The 19059-nt window shown below is 34.2% G+C and overlaps 4 protein-coding genes across 5 annotated transcripts; 1 reads left to right on the top strand and 3 right to left on the bottom strand.

Moving 5' to 3' along the window:
- Nucleotides 392-3794, bottom strand: LOC109353302 (embryogenesis-associated protein EMB8). The gene is made up of 8 exons (XM_019595525.1): nucleotides 3373-3794; nucleotides 3056-3184; nucleotides 2817-2948; nucleotides 2507-2649; nucleotides 2324-2421; nucleotides 2140-2234; nucleotides 1345-1398; nucleotides 392-707 (listed from the first exon to the last, which is right to left on the bottom strand). The coding sequence occupies exons 1-8, from the start codon at nucleotides 3766-3768 to the stop codon at nucleotides 507-509; spliced, it is 1248 nt and encodes a 415-aa protein (XP_019451070.1). The 5' UTR covers nucleotides 3769-3794; the 3' UTR covers nucleotides 392-506.
- On the top strand, nucleotides 4151-5948 carry LOC109353342. Its single transcript, XM_019595576.1, has 2 exons — nucleotides 4151-4505; nucleotides 5047-5948. The coding sequence occupies exons 1-2, from the start codon at nucleotides 4156-4158 to the stop codon at nucleotides 5687-5689; spliced, it is 993 nt and encodes a 330-aa protein (XP_019451121.1). The 5' UTR covers nucleotides 4151-4155; the 3' UTR covers nucleotides 5690-5948.
- Nucleotides 6701-9394, bottom strand: LOC109355587. The gene is made up of 4 exons (XM_019598819.1): nucleotides 9376-9394; nucleotides 9002-9211; nucleotides 8794-8898; nucleotides 6701-7639 (listed from the first exon to the last, which is right to left on the bottom strand). Exons 2-4 carry the CDS (start codon nucleotides 9177-9179, stop codon nucleotides 6906-6908), a joined length of 1017 nt encoding a protein of 338 aa, XP_019454364.1. The 5' UTR covers nucleotides 9180-9211; nucleotides 9376-9394; the 3' UTR covers nucleotides 6701-6905.
- Nucleotides 10868-17436, bottom strand: LOC109355586 (pentatricopeptide repeat-containing protein At1g30610, chloroplastic). 2 transcript variants are annotated; one of them, XM_019598818.1, is made up of 10 exons: nucleotides 17221-17436; nucleotides 16202-17160; nucleotides 15001-15192; nucleotides 14585-14666; nucleotides 14294-14485; nucleotides 13987-14100; nucleotides 13234-13324; nucleotides 13003-13160; nucleotides 11760-12191; nucleotides 10868-11382 (listed from the first exon to the last, which is right to left on the bottom strand). In XM_019598818.1, exons 1-10 carry the CDS (start codon nucleotides 17248-17250, stop codon nucleotides 10975-10977), a joined length of 2658 nt encoding a protein of 885 aa, XP_019454363.1. In that variant the 5' UTR covers nucleotides 17251-17436; the 3' UTR covers nucleotides 10868-10974. The 2 variants fall into 2 exon arrangements, with proteins under 2 accessions (XP_019454363.1, XP_019454362.1); XM_019598817.1 differs by having other exon boundaries at nucleotides 16202-17436.

Genomic DNA, 19059 nt, shown 5'->3' with positions numbered 1-19059 from the left:
GAAGACTCGGAGCTATAAGATACTCTTATGAGAGGCTCTAAAGTCTTCATTCTCCTCTAAAACTCAACCCATAAATCTAAAGATTCATTTTGAACCTAGGTTTTAAATAATGTAATTATCAGTTTCATTTTCCTCAAAAGAAATATTCCAGCTATATATAAACCCAAGTGATGCCTTTCATACTATATAGTTCTACTTTCAGTTTCAGATTGCAAGATAACTGAAAACCCAAACTCAACCCATAAAAATACTAGCTGAATAGAATATATTAAATTCCACAATAAAATTCTAAAGTTGAATAGATTTTGAATAATGAATGTTAAAGCAATTACAGCACCAATCTAGTTTTAGTTTATATAAGGCATTCCGAGATTGGTATAAAAAAATGATATTACATACAAAAAATAGTATAGCTGCTTCAACACATTAGCATTCTGGGGACTAGAGATATCCTCAGAATGTTCCAAGAAGCATACGAAGAATGAAATATCTGCCATAGTGGCAAGCTACAATTCAACATGGTGCAAAGCTTCTTCTTTTTCTGAATCACTACTAGTTTTGGAGGATTTAACAGTTTTTTCTAGATGTTGAATGAAATCCATTACCAAAGGATCAGTCCAGGGAGCTCCAAGTGGAGCTTCATCACCAGCAATCCACCCCAGATGGCCACCTTTTGGTGTCACTACTAACAAACAGTTTGGATTTTCCTGACATAACACAATAACCACATTGTACTTAATTAAAGAGTCAGGATAAAACAAATTAATATGTAAATATAGATAACCATACTTTAACAGATAGAAAGAACAAAAGTGGAGTTTAGTTAATCTTCCGGCACTGAGTTAGGAAGATATCAAAGGGGAAACTAATATTTTTTGCAACTAAGTGTGGCAATTCAAAATACTATGAAAATTTGAGGGTTGAATATTAAGGTGGTCACTACATGCTTGACAACATCATAAAGAGAATTGAGTGAAAAAATTGAAAATGAGGGTGCAATGGAAATAGTGTGGTCACCATCTGAATTTCATATTTTGAAATTTTGCTTCATTCCATTTTCCAAATAAGGATATATAGGGGGAACACAGAAAATGATGCAATAAAAATAGTGTGGGCACCACTTGATTTCCATATTTTGAAATTTGTTTCAATCCATTTTCCAAATAAGTATAAATATGGGATACAAATACATTAAAGTTACAAATAAAACTATTTTAACATACCAGTTAACATTTCCTCTAAGTTGTATTAATAAACGAAAATTTTCAAATCATAACAATTCCATCTCTATCCATTCTTACTTCATTTCCCACTTTTTCATATTCCCAAGATTGAATTACATACCTTGATATCCTCACGAGGAATTCCCCTATTAGGAGCAATCGGATCGTTGGCTGCCTGCAAAGAGAGATTATTTTGAGTTCAAATATTATTTTTTTCAAACAAGAGGGACAATAACCTCCTCTACAAAGTAATATAGATTGGGGCAAGTGCTATTGGAGTTACAAGCTCATCAAGATTGTGATAAATTTATAAAAGTTACTGATATTAAGGATTCACTTCATGATTCTATACACTTTATCTTTCTTTAAACGTTTTTTTCTCTAAAATTCATCTGCAACATAAAGTAGCATGAATGCTATAATCGAAAAACAAAATTATTGCCAAGATAATTAGAAATTTTAATCATTTCGATGTTCAATAGTAGTCAGGAAAACTAGATATTGTGCTATCATAAATATCAATTTTTTTATCAAGTTAAAGACAGATTTTTTTAGGATTGAAGATTTAAAAGAATCAGTTACACTTGATTTACAGAATTGAGCACATTCCTCATGATTTAAAATGACTTTTTTGTAATGTCCTTCTCTCTCCAAAACCAGGGATGAAATCTCATAGTTAGGAGTTGCATATACACAACAGGTGATTTTTCAACAAAAACATCACTTGAAAGACTACTTATTTTGCCGAAAGACACAACTTGTGTTACGAGCATGGGTCTCACAAGCTGAGGGGACATCGCAAAAAAGAAATCATATAAATTTAGGAAAGAAACTAAAAATTGATCAAAAGTTTATTTTTATTGTTTCAAGTTTATGAAACTAGATATCAAAAGAAACATGTATGACAATTTTTTACCTGGATGCAGAGCAAAGGGGTTTGAACATTTTTTATGGAATTTGAGCTGCTTGAATTAAAGTAGTAGTCATCCACAGACTTGAATCCAAAAGAAACTGCACAATCTCATGGATGAGTATGTGAACAGATAATATATGATAGTTGAGATCTACCTATCCAACTTCCAATAAGTATTGGCACATACCACGGGTTAGTCCATCGTCAAAATCCCTAACAGACTTGGCATTGGCTGCTAGTGGAATGTTATATTCACCGCCCATATCTTCAAAGAGTGAAGCATGCCTGCATAAAATAAAATAAAAATGTTGGTTATACTATCATGTCTAGCAAAACTATCCATTAATAAAAAGCTAGAAAAGCATATCACTTTTTGAAGATCTTGCATAGAGACTTTGAAAGAGCCTTATCATAAACAATGTTAAATCCTTTTCGGAAGTCCTCATCTGCCACAACCAAATTGAATGGATTACACAATGAAACAGCGCCAGAAAGAGGACAATTGTCGGATTCCTGAAGGTATAAAATTAATCATGTAAATGACATAGCATATAAGCAGTGTTTAATGAAAAAAACAAAGATGTTCAACCTAAGACGGTGGCACTGCACCAGTTAGAACACAAACGATGATCTTAAACACTAACAAGATGAGTAAAATGAAAGAGCAATAATGTTGTTACCTGACCCAAGTAACGGACAAGAATGTTAGCCCCAAGTGACCAACCAACCGCATATACATTAGCATTCGGATACCTAGCAGTGACATGGGAAACAACCTCGCGCATATCTCCTAAAAACGAAGCTGAATAGAACTGCATTTTACATATAAATCAGTGCCCACAAAGTAACCATACATTACCTATTTATAGTCACAAATAAGTCAAACCAGAATCAAAACTAACAACATAAAATAGTTGACCTGAGGTGTAGTAACAGGGCTATGTCCACAACCACGGCTATTGAAAACCACGACACGCCATCCATTTTTTCGAGCTCTAACTAACATGTGTCTCACATATGAATCACCACTACCTCCAGTTAACCCTGGCTGCCAGAAAAACCATAACAAAAAACCCACATTACAATTTAAAAAAACAAATTCAATTTTGAAAAGGAACACTTAATTTATAATTCCAGTAAATAGCTAATTTGGTTTCAATCACTTTAGCTGTAATTAAAGTGTTGTTGAGGGGGTTGAATGCAAAACGGGATTCTATGATCGAGAGAGTAACAAACCAGCAAAATGAGGAGTGGAGAATCATGGGGTAAAAGTTTATCATCGCCGGAAACCCAATCGAGAGCGACGGTGCCGCCGTCTTGAGTCCTGAGGCAGTGACGGCGGAGCGTGACGTCGGGAAGTGAACGGAAGAAAGAAGCGAAAATGGTCTCGAAGTGGCGGTTGGAAGCGATGAATGGGAAAGGATTGTAAGGACGTGATAAGTAAGGGAGAGAAGGGAGGAAACGGTGTGATGCTCCGCCGAGAATTTCGAAGGAAGGGTGTTGGGATGGCATAGGTACGGCGGAGGAGGTGACGTGGATGGCGGAGGAGGAGAAAGAAGAGGATTTGGTGTAATAATTAAATGGAGAGCAGAAAAACAGAGGACGAGAGGACCCCGCCAATGAACTTCCCATATTCCTTAATTCGAGTATCACTTCTTTCCTTCTTCTTACTTATTTCACTATCACGTTAAGTATTCAATTAATATATTTGGTCACACAAGTATGCAATCGTCCAAGTAAGGCTATATCCTCGTATTCACGATATATTAATCACTAATAAATAAAGTATAATAATATATGTCACTTTTTCATAAGTAGAAGGATCAGTAGGAGGATATATTATTTTCTTATATTATCTCTATGTTATTACATATATTATTTTCTTAAATAAGTCTTTTTTTTTTTTAATTTCATATTGTCCTCATGCTGCTAAGATTTTATATTTTTAAATCACTTCTACAGATTAATTATATTTTGGGAAAATAAAAATAATAAAAAATGAAATGACTCATTGATTTGATGGCATGGGTGGAGGATGAAGTTGGAAACAAAAAAGAAATGGAAGAAGCAAATGCAATGCAGCATCAGCATCATCATCATCAACAACAACAACAACGTTTGATGATGTTACATCAATTGCAACAACAGCAACAACAAGAAACAAGTATTGGTCTTATTTCTCGTTTCCCTTCCAACATTCACTCTCATTTACGTCCTATCAATCCCCAACAAAACCCTAACCCTAACCCTAACCCTAACTCCTCAAATCAATCACAGTTGGATCTCCAGAATGCGTACCAGGACGCTTGGCGGATCTGCCACCCCGATTTCAAACGACCCTTTTCTTCTCTTCGAGATGCATGCTTAAGGTTACTTCTTTCTCTTCAACAATGCATTTTCACAAATATTTCTATACTAGGACCTTTCTTTCGATTAACCTCTTTCTCACTTGTTTTAAGCAACAACTGTTTCTATAATTTCACCTTCTGATGTCCAAAGTTTACTTTTTTATGCTTCCATATCATAAATTACAACAATCACTGCTATGCGTAACTTCTATTTAGTATTTACTTGCTATTTGTTTATCTTGTTATAGATTTAAGTATTCTCCGGCCCTGATTGCATTTCATTCAGATATGTTAACCATTTAGCATAGTATAGGGGAGGTCTGTGATTTAAATTGCGGGGACCGCATCACCTGATGCGACCGCAATCGCAATTTAAAACACTGGGGAGGAGCTTTTCTGGCCGATGTTGTCATGTATGTATAAATTTTTCATTGAAAAGGAAGCCCACCCCTAAACTAAAATAAAAAATAAAAAATTCTTGAATTTTGGTCCGAATGCAATTGAAGTTTGCTTGTATATGGTTCCTTATGTTTCAGAAATTCCCTTAATTTGGTTCGTGCAGGTTATTGCCATATCATGTTGTGGCAGACTATGAGGCAGAAGAGGATGATAGGCTGCTTGATTCTGATACCACTGGCAAGGTGCTTTCACGTTCCCAGCAGTGGGATAATAATATAAGTGCTAAAATTGCCGAGTTCACAGCAACTTTTGAGAAGCAAGCGCTTGCCTTCAACATAATATCCCAAAAGAGAGGTTTGGGGGAATTTCGGTCTGAGGAGAGATTGATGATTGAGCAGGCACTCCTCCAAGAGGAAAAACGGGCAATGTTTGAATTAAGAGTGGAACTAGAGTCCAGGGAGAAGGCTGATCGTGAAGCTCATGAGGCTAAACTACGGATGGCAGCAATGGTCCAAGCACAGCAGGCTCGAGCTCATTCACAGTCTCGTGCTGAAATGATGTCTTGTGCCCCGATACGAGGGAGTGCACTGTTATCCCATGGCATTGGCATCATTTCTGATCATAACATGGGAGAGCAGAATCAGGGAGGTAATCCAAGTCAGATGATAAACGGATGGGGAAACAATGCACAGAGAGATGAGAAGGAACCATCTGATGATTTCTTGAATGATGAAGCTGAAAATGGAGAAACCGGGACACAGGATAGCTGGCGTGAAGTTGGTGAATTTGATCTGAATTGTAGGTGATTGTCAAGGGAACCTTGATAGTGAAAATCTGAGTTGTGTAATGGAACAATATCCATTTTAAAGAGTTGTGGTGTTGGGCATCAACCATCATTGAGTTACAATATTACATATCAATATCGATTGGCAAGGGTAGAAGGAAAACTATTGAACCATAATTTGCCTAATGTAGTGCACATGGTTACATTGATAAGTATACAAATTCAGTCAAATTGTATATCTTAAGTTTTCTGGAAAGTGATTTCATGGTTTTGGCATCTGATTTTGCAGGTCTTCACTGCAATTTGTTTAATATTGAAAATGAAAATATATTTGAGATGGCATGCCATTGGCGACTATACAAAATTTACAGAATAATAATGTGCACTTCCCGAATAAAATTAGGCATCATGTTAGACGGTTATTTTGATGCATCATGCCTATTTTGATTTCTACTTGATTGAGTGGGGATTGTAGAAATTAAAATGTTTCTATAGCTATCCACAATAACACATGTTCCTTGAGTAGAAATTAACATGTTCGTATATCTATCCAGTCACACGTGTTCCTAAATCTGTGGAACACTTTTTATGGTTACATGTGTCACTTTATTCATTTATGTCTATCCTCCTTAATCACTGTATTTGTAGAATAATGTTAAATGCTATTTCCAAGTAGGTTGAAGTGACACATGTCCCTTTTCTATGAGATGTTAAATTGACAATCAAATTGTAATAATCTTAAGGTGTCTTTGACTTTTAGATGAATTTTTTAAATGCGTGTGAATAAAAGATGAATGGTTTGATTTGTTGTAAGAAAATTATAATGTTAAATGGTTTAAAATACATATTCTGTTAGTTTATTGACTGAAGTTAACAAAGTGATTATTTCGGCCAAGGCCCCAAAACAGCTATACAGAACTATCATCCATCAATTTCAGCCCAATTTGTGTATCTTATTTTATTATAACTATCATTTTTCTGCACTAAGTAGCGCACAAGTAACTTTTAACAAGATTGAACTAGTGCGTTCTACAAAGGCACTAAGTTATCACAACTTGCACCAAAATATAAGTAAAAAGTATGAAGCTCTCTGCTTCATTCCTCACTAGCACGCATCCCACAAACTCAAATATATTGCCAAACAATCAAAGGGAAGATAATTACAGTGAGAAGATAAAGAATGTGGAAGACAGTGAAGATTTGTCAAAATGTAAAGAAGCAACAAATTCACATAGTTTCTACAAAATATTAGGCAGCTGAGAATCCAGTCTCTGCTGCATTTCCCTGATCTTCAGAGAGAGTTCTGCTTTTTGCTCCTTGTAGTTCTGGACCAAATAATCTTTTCCTTCTATTACCTCTTTCAACTCTCCTACTTGCTTTCTCAGTATCTCAACTCTCTCATCACTATCCCTTATCTTTTCAGGGGGCTCCACATTAATCTCCACATCTATATGCCCATTTGCATGGCCATTTCTAGTCTCAGCAGGCCAAGCTGTGACCGTAGCAGATTTTTCGTGCGGAAACTGTCCGACACAGTGATCTGCAATTACTTTCCTCAGCCGCTGTATCTCTCTCTCTGAGTCAAATAAGTCCCTATTTGCAGCATCAAGCTGCAATTGCAAATGAGATGAAAGCCCAAGCTGAGCATTGAGTGAATTTCGCAATTCATCTATTTGATCTTGCATCTCCAGTGTCATATCATCTCTTCTCTTCAATTGTTGTCGCAGTTTCTGTATGACTTCCCGCTTACTAAATATATCAGAACCAGATTCAGACACACAGGGTGACTCTGAGCAGTTTGAATGGTATGGTTTTGAAGGCAATTCCAGACGATCAGGGAAGCATGTCCAAATAACACCATTTTCCTTGTTAAATTCAGCAGTAGGAACAGTCACCAAAGGGAGGCCCCCATCAGATTCATTGACCACCTGGCCATTTGGTGGGCACTTTATCTCCACAGTATTCCCAGTTCCTGTCCAAAAACATCATCATAACCATAAATAAAAGGATGACAGGCAAATTATATTTTTACTGAACTTGGAGTCAGATTCACAACTACAATTCACGACTACAATCACTAATTTTTTTCCACATATAAGACAATTACCAATTATCTGGTGAATGATTCATAATGTTGCCAAGATTCTCTCAGAAAGCAAACCATCAACTCATTAATATTTAAATCTCTGAGCTACCAGTATAGTTTGCATCTCTTTGCTGGTAACCAAAAGATTGCATCTGGTGTTAACAATTGAAAAGTTTTATCTCCACAAATGCAATTAATCTACAACAACCATAACAATATTAAATAACAAGTGACATAGATTGTTGAGCTGAGATAAGAGATTTGATTCAGAATGTTCTATTTCATCTTCTTGATTAGAACATTTTTTGTGCCCAGACCCACCATACCTTATGAGTACAGATAAGTAGGTATCCCTTCCTATCTCTAACATTATGTAGCTTGAATTTATGTAAATTATTAACAGCAGCTCATTTTCAAGTTAGACCAATTTCTAGAGACATGGGAGGTCAAGAAAAATCATGGGCAGAACGATTGGCAAAAGTTCAGAAACCAAAACTTTATCAACGAACATGATTTATGATAGAGCTTTATGTCGCTGTTCAATCCACGTAGCCAACCTCACCTTCTGTGACTAAGGTTTGGTTGTTGTTGTAGCTCATTTTCATGTTAACAATGACTTGGAGAGGAGTGATAATGATGTAAAACTGTCGACAGAGATAGATAACAGATAAACAAGATGAGGATGGAATCAAAGAAAGGGATAATAATAAGAGTGAAGAGACGTTTGACAAACTTAATAGCCCATTGAAGATAAGTTGAATAATTCTCCACTAAAACTCAGTATAGAGAAGACTTAAGAGAGATAAGTGAGGGGAAAAGCAGAGACAGACATTACATGTTTTAGGGAATGACAAAAAGCTTACATAACAGTCTCTACAACTACAACACAACAATTTATACATAACCATCATAATTCAAAAGCAAACTTTCAACACACACAGAAAGAAAAAATACAAGGAAACATGAACAAAACCTAATTTAACTTGTCATCATGGATAGTTATCACGAAATAAAAAAGACGTTCGAAGCACAAATTGAACCTGAAGTGCAATTGAAGCAACCATGATTATCCTGTGTTAGGGAATATCCATGAGACTTCATGAAGCAATCTGCGGATTTCCGTGTGTTCGACGATTTTCCATTCCCTGAAATTTAAAAAAACATTAGACAATCCACAACAGATAAAAGTACAATTTTGCAATTAAAATTGAAAATGATAGAACATAAAGAATGTAATGTAACAAGGACCTTTGATAAGATTAGTAGCATTATGGTTAGGGTTAGAATCAAGTGCCTGCTTCAACTTGTAACCAAGACGAATAGATAATGTACTCAACAACGCACCAGCAGCAACAATAACCCAATTACTCCCTTCTACTTTATTATTATTGCTTCCTTTCGACACTCCATTACTCTGTGATTTCATTTTCAAAATGTTCTACCTTCTCCACCAAAAACCTAAAACAATAAACAATTACCAAAATTAATAACAATCTTGGTCACCGAAATCAGATTATAATTAAATGATAAATAGAATAGTTAAAGATCTGGAAGAGTTAATTAATTAGTGTAAAACCCTTGTTAGTATTTGGTATATTAGATTGAAAAGAAGAATAGAATACCAGAAGGAAGGGAAATATAAAGAGAAAAAGGAGAGTGTGAAAGTAACAGAAGAAATAGAGAGAATGGAGAAGGTGTATGAGGAAATGGTGGGGCCTACGTCGATAGAATAGAAGAGCTAGAAGAACAAGAAGAAGTGTAAGATGTATGTATGAATAAATGACTATACCCACTTCCTCCATTCATCTTTAATTAATATCATTCTCTCAATAAATGTTGGATAATGTAATACCCACGTGAAAATAATGTGTTATTATGAGAAGTGGAAATACTTAGTATATATCATTGATTTGATTGAACAATTAAGATAAGATTAGAATATACATACACATGACTTTATCATGCACAACGGCAAAATATATATATATATATTATACTATTTACATCATAACTCTATGCTTAGGGACAAGATTTAATTTAACCCTCTTATAATCTATTCAAGCAATCGTAATGTTTGTGCTTATAAAAATAAACGCCTTTCGTCACCTGCCAACTCCATCTGCATCAATGATGTTAGAAGTGTGATTTTAATGATATCTACCCAATGTACAAATTTTGCATTTATTATATATTAAATATTAAATAAAAAAATCAACCACACTTTGAATAGAAAACTTTTAATAAAATATACTGATTTTATGTAAACCCAAAAAGTGATTTAATTGATACCCATAAAATATTAAATACAAAATTTTCATTTCTTAATTTGAGAAAATATATCTTTAAGGTACATTTTCCAAGTAAAAAACAAAATTAGAGATTTCGGCAGATATATTGCACTAATGTAATGCAATATGTGATAGATTTTGTTCCATAAAATGCATCAAATATGAAACCTTTTTAGTATTGAAGTTGAGTTGAATAGTTTAGAAGGCAAATAAGAGTTAGTTGTAGCGCATTATTGCAAAGCTGTGATGGGATAATAAAATATATAAAGGAAGCATCAATTCGCCATTATATGATAACTAAGGTCAATGATGGCAAATATGTTCCTTGGTTTAGTGTGTGCAATTATTATTATATAAATACTAGCGTGTTGACATGCACTGTCGTGCCTGTCAACCTGCTTTCCTATCGTTTATAATGTATAGTTTGTATTTTATAAATTCAAATATAATTTTTTGCGCTAAATTTACAGTTGAATTTATTCAATTAGTCTGATATTCAATTTTTTAAATACACTTTTAAAATAAGAAGATAATAACGATAAAATAAGAAAATAATATTATATGGTTTTTTGGTAGAAATAAAAAGATATTAAGGGTAAAATAGGAAAACACAAATTACACCATGATGGGTGGTTATTTTGTGTTTTCCCGTATAGATATTAACAGCATTGATCTCTAATTAATAATTTAAAATTGTTAATTATTTGAAAATGTATTATAGGTTTTCCTTTAAAAATATGACATTACTATGCCTCTAGAAACATACAAAGTTCATGTGCAATAACTCATGATGCTAACATCAAAACGCCAAATCAAATAAAAAGTCTGAATAAGAAACAGTGGAGTATTAAACTTGCATCGAATAAATTTAATACAAGTGTTTAATAACATGTTGGTCGAGTATATACAATTACAAAACTTGGGCATAAATTTTCATCTTAAGCATGCTGCAAGATTATTTTCTACTGCAAATACGGTTCCAGCTGAATCCTTATCAGCTACACTAAGGTCACTAGCACATAAAAACTCTTTGCATGATTGCATTAGATACACTAGAATTGGGTTTGGTGTGCTACTATTGGAAACTACACTGCTAGCCTCATTCATTAGTCTAACAAGCCTATCCTTCTGAAACCGTTGAGAATTATCTTTGAATAGATTCAACCATGATGATTTGGAAAATGGCTGCAAGTCTTTTGGGGAATTATTGGTGATACATGTGAGGGCAGAAACATAGTCATCCTTTTCAAGCTTCAGACATAACATCTCCTTCACCAGAGGAGGTGGCGGAACGCGACCGGTATTGGCTAAGTACTTCCATGTTATCTCCAAAGGCCCTATCTGAAAAGGAAACAAGATTTGATTAAGTAAAATGAATGGATCACAGATATCCTCATGAAGTTAGCATTTCTTATTCTCGGTAGTCCGTATCAGTAAGGAGAAATGTAGAACAGAGATTTCATAACATGGCATTCAAATAGCATTTGAGAGGAAAATGTTTAGAGGGGATAGCACAAAAATGCAGTCCATTTTTATTTTCTGCCTCTTTATTGCCTTAGCCAAGCAAAGCTTATATTCATATTTACTCCTAACATATACCTACCGCCACTCACATATCTTAAATTACCACAAGTACAAAACTAGGATTCACTTTCCACAAGATCATACAGGATAATTCAAAATAAATGAATTTGTACAAAAAAGAAGAGGAAGGTCACCTTTCCAGCTCTTGAAGCCTCCAGTACCATTCGAAGATGACGTTTTGCATTGAAGTGGTAACCATGCTGGAACATTCTTAGATAGATATCATCAAAATGATCCCATCTCTTCTCTGCAACACACGCATCCAACATGGTGTTGAATGTGTAAATATCTGGCGTTACCAGCATTTTGTAATCAGTATTTTCCCTCCGATGATTTTTGTTTTCTAACATCTTCTCAAACAACTCTTTAGCTTCTTGAAACATCCCATGGTCCAGGTAACCTTTCAGCAATATGTTAAAAGTAACCAGATTCGGAGCACAAATTTCCTTCATTTTCTCAAAAATAAACGCCCCATCTTGAATGTTTCCACAGTCTAGACATGCTTGCATCAAGCCAGTGTAGGTCACTACCAGTGGTTTATTTGCAACCTTGCATATCTTGTCTATCTGTAAAAACACGAGGCATACCTACTTTGGTCAAGTATTAAAATGTATAAATAGTTAAATACACCTGTGTACTAAAACTAACTTATTTTCATACAAAGCAGGACAGTGACGACACTTCTCTTTGAACCAAAAAAATACCTTCAAAACAGATTTAAATATTTAACAGACAATGAGACCAGTAATTCTTGCTTTCAACACTGCTAACCGAACATTAAAAGTGATTTCCCATTTATTGTTTCTTAGGCTATGTTCTGTATAATGGGTTTGGAAATAAATTAAGAAAGTAATTCAGTGATGTATTTACAGTAATTCATGTATAGTCAAGATAGTAGATTCATCAACAATTTCCTTTCTTTTTCTTCAAATCCACACTACCATACATTGCATTATGAAATTATGAGGATTCCCCTTCATCGACCATTTTTGAACATGGGTGCCTCCCCTTTGAGCCAATTTTTAAATTGTTGGACATACAAAATTACATGAAATAAATTCTACCAAGCAAAGTCAGAGAAACAACCCTTACACCTTCATGGAACATTCCATAGTTCAATTTAAGGAAGAACTATTGCATGGTCGGTTTTGAGCCTTCTTTGTTCTTTTGAGACTTGATGAACTCTTATTGGTTAGGTAAAGGTTGCATTTCTTGGCCTCGTTGTTGTAATTTTAACAATACATGATTTGCTTCTTTAATGCATTTATATTTTTCGAAGAAAATGAATTACTTATAGACATTATATTCATACGCCCACCTCCTCCCCGCCCTATAAAAAAAGCAACTGCAAGAGGAAGTAGGAATAACGAAAATCACCTGCATCAGTCCCTCATGAATTCTTCCAGCAGAACAAAGGCATCGAGCTAGGTCATAATAAATAGAAGCAGAACCTACAATTCCACGATTTTCCATTTCTTGCACAGTCAATACAGCCTGATCAGTTTTTCCCTCTTTCCAAAGTGTGTTGACGAGAACTGCATATAACAGGAACGTCAATATCATCTGAAAGTAAGTGTTTGACAAGGATATCAAAATAAATGAGGATACCTCTATATGTCAATGAATTGGGAATATAAGACTTTTGAAGTTTTCTGAAAAATTCATGAACCAACTTGTACTTGCCACATGAAAACATCACCTGCTCAAGCATACACAAATTCATGATTCAGACAACAACAACAACAACCAAGCTTTAATCCCATTTGGTGGGGTTTTAAAACATGTCATGGGCAATTTTCAAACCTTGAATCAAAACAATCAGAATAAGATATGAATTATGTTAAAGCCAACATCCATACATGCAATAAGTTGTAGTTTTCATTTATTACATGGAATAAGAATTTTCCAATTGTGATAAAATTCAAGTCAACCACAAGTAGGAACCTTGTCCTAACTCTTGTAAGGATCTCATATTTAATGGATTTTGTTATTCTATTTTATTTGAAGCAAAATTTGAATCACCAATCACATCCCTTCTCAACCGTGCTATGCTATACTAAATATAAATGTCTTCTCCAACTCCAAGTGAGAATGAGCGAGTGGACTGCTAGTTTGCGATGATGTATTCTTTTCCTTGCTTTTAATTTATTCCTTTATTTCAATTGGTGGAGATCCTATATCCTACCCCTTTATACTTGATGTTTCTAAAGAATCTTAATATTATTAAATTATTTAAAGAAGTCACAACAAAATCATCCAGTTTTACTTCTCTGGTTGACTAGAAAGATAGATATCTACCAAGACATGTGTAAATTACGTAAATGTGACTATAAATTGTAAAACTATTGAGGTGATTATTACCTCCATAACTAGGCCATAAGTTGTAGCAGAGGGTTGTTGGCCTTCCTTCTTTAACTGCTGTAAAACCCAAAAGGCTCCTTCCCATTGCTTCCCCTTGACACAAGCATTAAGGACCTGCAAACCCAGTTGATATTTAAAATACTAAACCAAGCCTAGGGTGATACTTAACCAATGCTGAGTATGTAGTATAAGAAAGCCCAGACACAATAGTATAAATAAGAATAACCAAATGCTCTGCAAAAAGACCAGGCAATGCAACTATCTCTTAGGCCTCTTAAAACTAAGTTCATCTTTAGCAACAACTTACTGCATCATAGACTACACTATCTGGCTCCAGCCTTGGGTCCCACTTCTCAAATGGCCCTGTTTTGAACTTCTTTTTTGGCGGTGATCGCATAATATCAATCACATCGAAGAGTTCCTTCATATGCCCTGCTTGTCCAAGAGTAACAGCAATACTACGATAAGCTACTAAATCAGGATATGTGGCCATTTGTTGCTGGAAGAAAACGACAAAGTGTTAGTGAAACTGTCCATATTCCCAAGTCATGTTAAGAAACGTAGTAAGGTATCACACTGCATGGATTACAACCATTACCAGCATTGCATTAAACATATTTAGTGCCTCTACAGGTCTCCTTGACTTTCTGAGGACATCAAGAGCAGCAGTGTATATATGCCTAACGTAAAAGAACAGAACATTAAAAGATACTTGAAGCAAAAAAGAAAAAGAAGGGTATTCGGTAGCAAGAGGGAAAAGTTTGCATGCAAAATGTTTTCTCTGTATATGTGTCAGAAAAACCAATCTTATATTTTGGGAATTTGCCACTACATAAAATGTACATGCACATAAAATATCCACCATTTGATCACACAAGTCTAATTTTACAGTTTTATATCATTTGGTATGGAAGGTAAACACAATAGTTATACAAATGCCTAATCATTAGCCATTCAAGCAAAGTATTAGTTTTACTGAGCATCACAGACCATTCAATGAAGCCATTCAAGTACCTTAGCTTATTGGATTTGAAACGCTCACGCCTTTGAAGCCATTCAATAACCTGTATCACCCGCTGCCAGTTCCCTAGATTTCCCAAGAGTATGATAACCCTAGTTATAGAGTAGTCATTAAATTTGATTTTCGCACTTCTGATCGCTTTAGAGAACAACCATTCAGGCAAATCGATATCTGTGCCATTCAACCTGTTTAGGAAAATGGTGAGGAAAACAAGAAATGGACACTTTAACAAGACTGAAATAATAAAAGAAAAATCTAAAATCATGTGCTGCGAATAGCCATTGGACTATCAACTTAGGAGAGCAGGGAGAAAAGAAAAAGATTAACCTCCAACTGTTACCTATGAGATATCAATAATATCTATTTTCTTTGGGTCCGGCAGTAATTTAAACTCATAGATGCAGACAGAAACAATGCTTTAATATAATACTCACAAGGCTCTCATGAATCTAGATGGTAGGAGAAAATGAAAGATTCCCAAATAACATGTCTCATAAAAGTATATACTACAAGAAAATGCACTTGAGCATAATCACATTCCGTTTACAAAAAACACCGTCTATCATTTGGATTTCACCGGAGTTGACTTGAGTGCAATTTCCCCAGCTCAGGAATTCTTGACTGACGTTAAGCATAAATATCACAGCCACGCAAAAAAACATAAAGCATAAATAACAGACTGTATGTAATAGGTGCAGTTTGGCACATTATCTGTGATGATGCAGTTCCAAACAACAAATAATGATTAATAAACCCCATATTAACAAACTTGATAAGCACATTCTATGCAAAGTTGCAAACTGAATCTGGAGATTAGTTGTGAGCTGAGGCAAATGCCTTACTCTAATCTAGCTGCACTTTCTTGTGGCACACTGATTCAACTCCAATTTAAAGGAAAAACCACCAAAGTGCAACCTAACAACTTCAAATCTAAATATTGAATGAATATGATGCCAAATAATCATAAAAGATAAAACTAAGCTTGAATATCAACAGACATGCAATTTTTGGTGTTATGCACCCTGAATATAATACCTCAATTGTTCTCGGCAGCAACATTTTATTAAAACGTGTTGTTTTAATAGAAAAAAGATAACTCAACATAAAATTTCATGCATAAATCTAACTTTTGAGCATATTATTTTGCCCATTGTAGGTATCACAGAAAATGGAGAGAAGCAATGGATTACATACAATCTTGCAAGCTTTTGGATTCTCTCCTCCAGTTCCTTGTGTGAAAATTGTATCCTGTTGATAACCTCCAAGTTCGTGAATGCAGCTCGTTCCACCTCCACATTGTCAGAATCATAGCCCCTGTCAATGAAACGCTTACTGTTTCTATTCAGTTTGACATTTTCCGGTACGCTTCTGTTCACAACACTCTCAATCTCAGTATTTCTTCTCCCAGCCCCTGTGTCCATAACTTTATTTCTAACTACAGTCTTATTTCCACCAGAACCTTTACCATGTGTATTGTAATCCCTTTGTCTGTTACTAACTACCTTCTCTCCGAGGCTATAATTTGAATTAGGCCTGGTTATGCTATTGCTTATCCTACCACTTCCACTCCCACTTTTGCCGTCAGATTCAGGTTCTAAACTATCATGACTCTTTTGTTTCGACCACACATCTTCTCTTACATTTGCCTCACGTTTCTGCTTTCCCTTTACATCAATTTGGCTTTCTTTCCTACCGTGCTCATTTTTAAACCCTTTAGTATTTCTCTGTCTCACAGTAACATCACTGGTCGATGAACGTTCTTCTTTATACATAGCTATAGTTTTCCCGTCCTCTTTAGCAGCTTCAAACTCTTCTTTTCCATCAATTTTCTCTCCAACCCTTTCAACTTTTTTATCACCTTCTTCTCCCTTTTCCCTCACATTCTGTTTTTGAGATGTGGTATCAGTAGTAGAAGCACGCTTTTTCTTCCTTGAAGTTCTGGATTCCATAGCCTTCAAATATTCATCAAAGGAAGGCTTAAATTCCAAGTCTTTAGGATTAATCGCGTCACTAACCAACCCAACATTGGAAGCATCATTGAGCGAGGAAGCACTGAGTGGCAGCACAAATTTGAGGTTGGGGGAATAAAAAAGGTGAAACTTGGTTAAAACTCTGGTATTGAGAACATTACCTGAAAAGGGTATCGGAGAAATTGGAATTGCGTATGAAGAGAAAGAGGAAATGGAAGCATAATGAAAAGTAGAAGGAGAAATGGCATTGATATCAAAGCTAAGAAGTCCCATGACGATGTAGATAAGAAACAGCTAGTATAACAAAATGAGAGGCATTTTATCGAACAGTTGATAGGCATATGAATATGGTGTTTGATGAAGTGGTGAGAGTGAGCATATGATAAAAAAATAATGAACAGAGATTGTCCTTCAGAGGAGGTTTCTTCTTCTGTGCACCTTATCCGCTGCAATTAAGTGGAACAACCGTTTACATCCCACACCCTCTCGTCTATCACTTTTTCTCACAATACTTCAAAAAATATTTTTCATTAAATTACAAAGACAAGATAATGTGATTAAAAGTTCTCATGTTCGATTACAAATAGAGTAACTGTCTGTTGATAGTATTGATAATTCGGATTGTCATGTATATGCTCACCAAATGTCCACCTAAATTAAGGTCGGCATGAACACGACCATTCTTAATATTATATGAAATATCATATTATGTTCACCTAAATATATATAATGAATTTGCTTTTCATCCTAAATAAAACTAAAAAAATATAATTTCATACAAAATATACAATACATTTTGCATACAAATATATTTATGATATTAAACAATCATATAAATAAAATAATAAATACAAAATATAAGTGCATATATAATACAAAATATGTATAGTACATGTGTATATATATAATATACAAAATATAAATACATATACGTAATAAAAAAATGATAGTATTTTTTACATTTGAGATACAAATGTGTATATAACAATGAAACACATTTTTTTACATTTGACAAAATACAAATACAATTACATATTTGATATTTAATACTTTATCTAATAATATTTGTGGGTGGGCAAACATTCTAGGTAGGTGTATACATTTTTCATGTTTTGTCCGCCCAATAAACGCTGGTGGGCAGAACCCATGAACTTTGCCCAAAATATCATTATACTTATTGGGAATAATAATCACACTATAAAAAGAGATTATTTTCTTACTTAAAAAGAAGGTTACAGGCTACCATTGAAATACCCAAAAATAATGAAGGATAATTACAATAAATATGTATTATTGTTTTATTTTTTACAATTGCTCATTGTTATTGTACTTACCAATGAATCTAAAAATTGTGAAAACTAGTTCTAATTTTGCTTCATTATTTATCTTTTAACTATTTTATGAATTAGACAAGTCAAAATTGAGCCAAATCTATTTTAAGTACTTTTATATTCAGAATCTAATTCAATTATATATGAGTATGTAGATGTGTTTGTGTGTATAGATTCATGTTAAAAAAATTAAGTTTATATATTATATAAAGAATTGTTGTTTGAGCTAATGAAGTAAATCTACATAATTAATAAGTTGAACTAAACAATTTGTAAACTCTAGACGAATTAAACCATTTGGTACCAAAGGATCGAAATAAACAATTCTCAAACTACAATTGAGTAGAGATCAATTAAAATTTTAATCTGGACAAATTCTTATCGAACTGAAATAAACTTTAAGTACTTTAATACAATTTTTAAACATATTATGATAAGCATTACATTTACTTTATCTACTTGTTGATTTATATCAATTAATTGAGAAGATGATGGTCATAAAGAATGAAGTGCAGGAGGTTGTGAGTTCGAAAAAATACTAACATACTAACTATTGCCGTTAAAAAAAACGAAAAAATATTAAACAAATTTGAGTCAAAATACCCAAACCCATATACTCGTACAACATATACAATTTTAAATCGGATCGCTTTATCACAACAAAAGATATTACAAAACCCCTCTATTAAATATAGAAATAATATTTAAGTAACTAGAACAAAGTAAAAAGGCAATACTATAATATAATATA

This window comes from Lupinus angustifolius, chromosome LG08, assembly GCF_001865875.1.
Source record: "Lupinus angustifolius cultivar Tanjil chromosome LG08, LupAngTanjil_v1.0, whole genome shotgun sequence".
Classification (NCBI taxonomy): domain Eukaryota; kingdom Viridiplantae; phylum Streptophyta; class Magnoliopsida; order Fabales; family Fabaceae; genus Lupinus; species Lupinus angustifolius.
The sequence above is the reverse complement of the archived record's forward strand: the minus strand, read 5'-3'. Positions and strand labels throughout refer to the sequence as shown.

Excerpts from the sequence above, each read along its gene's own strand:
- LOC109353302 (XM_019595525.1), bottom strand. The coding sequence starts at position 3,768 with ATGGGAAGTTCATTGGCGGGGTCCTCTCGTCCTCTGTTTTTCTGCTCT. Across the intron at positions 2,949-3,055 it reads GCCCTGTTACTACACCTCAG|TTCTATTCAGCTTCGTTTTT; the intron begins GTCAACTATTTT and ends TGTAAAATGCAG. Across the intron at positions 708-1,344 it reads TTCCTCGTGAGGATATCAAG|GAAAATCCAAACTGTTTGTT; the intron begins GTATGTAATTCA and ends GTGTTATGTCAG.
- LOC109353342 (XM_019595576.1), top strand. The coding sequence starts at position 4,156 with ATGGCATGGGTGGAGGATGAAGTTGGAAACAAAAAAGAAATGGAAGAA. Across the intron at positions 4,506-5,046 it reads CTTCGAGATGCATGCTTAAG|GTTATTGCCATATCATGTTG; the intron begins GTTACTTCTTTC and ends TGGTTCGTGCAG.
- LOC109355587 (XM_019598819.1), bottom strand. The coding sequence starts at position 9,179 with ATGAAATCACAGAGTAATGGAGTGTCGAAAGGAAGCAATAATAATAAA. Across the intron at positions 8,899-9,001 it reads TGCTACTAATCTTATCAAAG|GGAATGGAAAATCGTCGAAC; the intron begins GTCCTTGTTACA and ends TTTAAATTTCAG. Across the intron at positions 7,640-8,793 it reads TTGCTTCAATTGCACTTCAG|GAACTGGGAATACTGTGGAG; the intron begins GTTCAATTTGTG and ends GTTTTTGGACAG.
- LOC109355586 (XM_019598817.1), bottom strand. The coding sequence starts at position 17,250 with ATGGGACTTCTTAGCTTTGATATCAATGCCATTTCTCCTTCTACTTTT. Across the intron at positions 13,161-13,233 it reads CAATTCATTGACATATAGAG|TTCTCGTCAACACACTTTGG; the intron begins GTATCCTCATTT and ends TGTTATATGCAG. Across the intron at positions 12,192-13,002 it reads TTCATGAGGGACTGATGCAG|ATAGACAAGATATGCAAGGT; the intron begins GTGATTTTCGTT and ends GTGTTTTTACAG.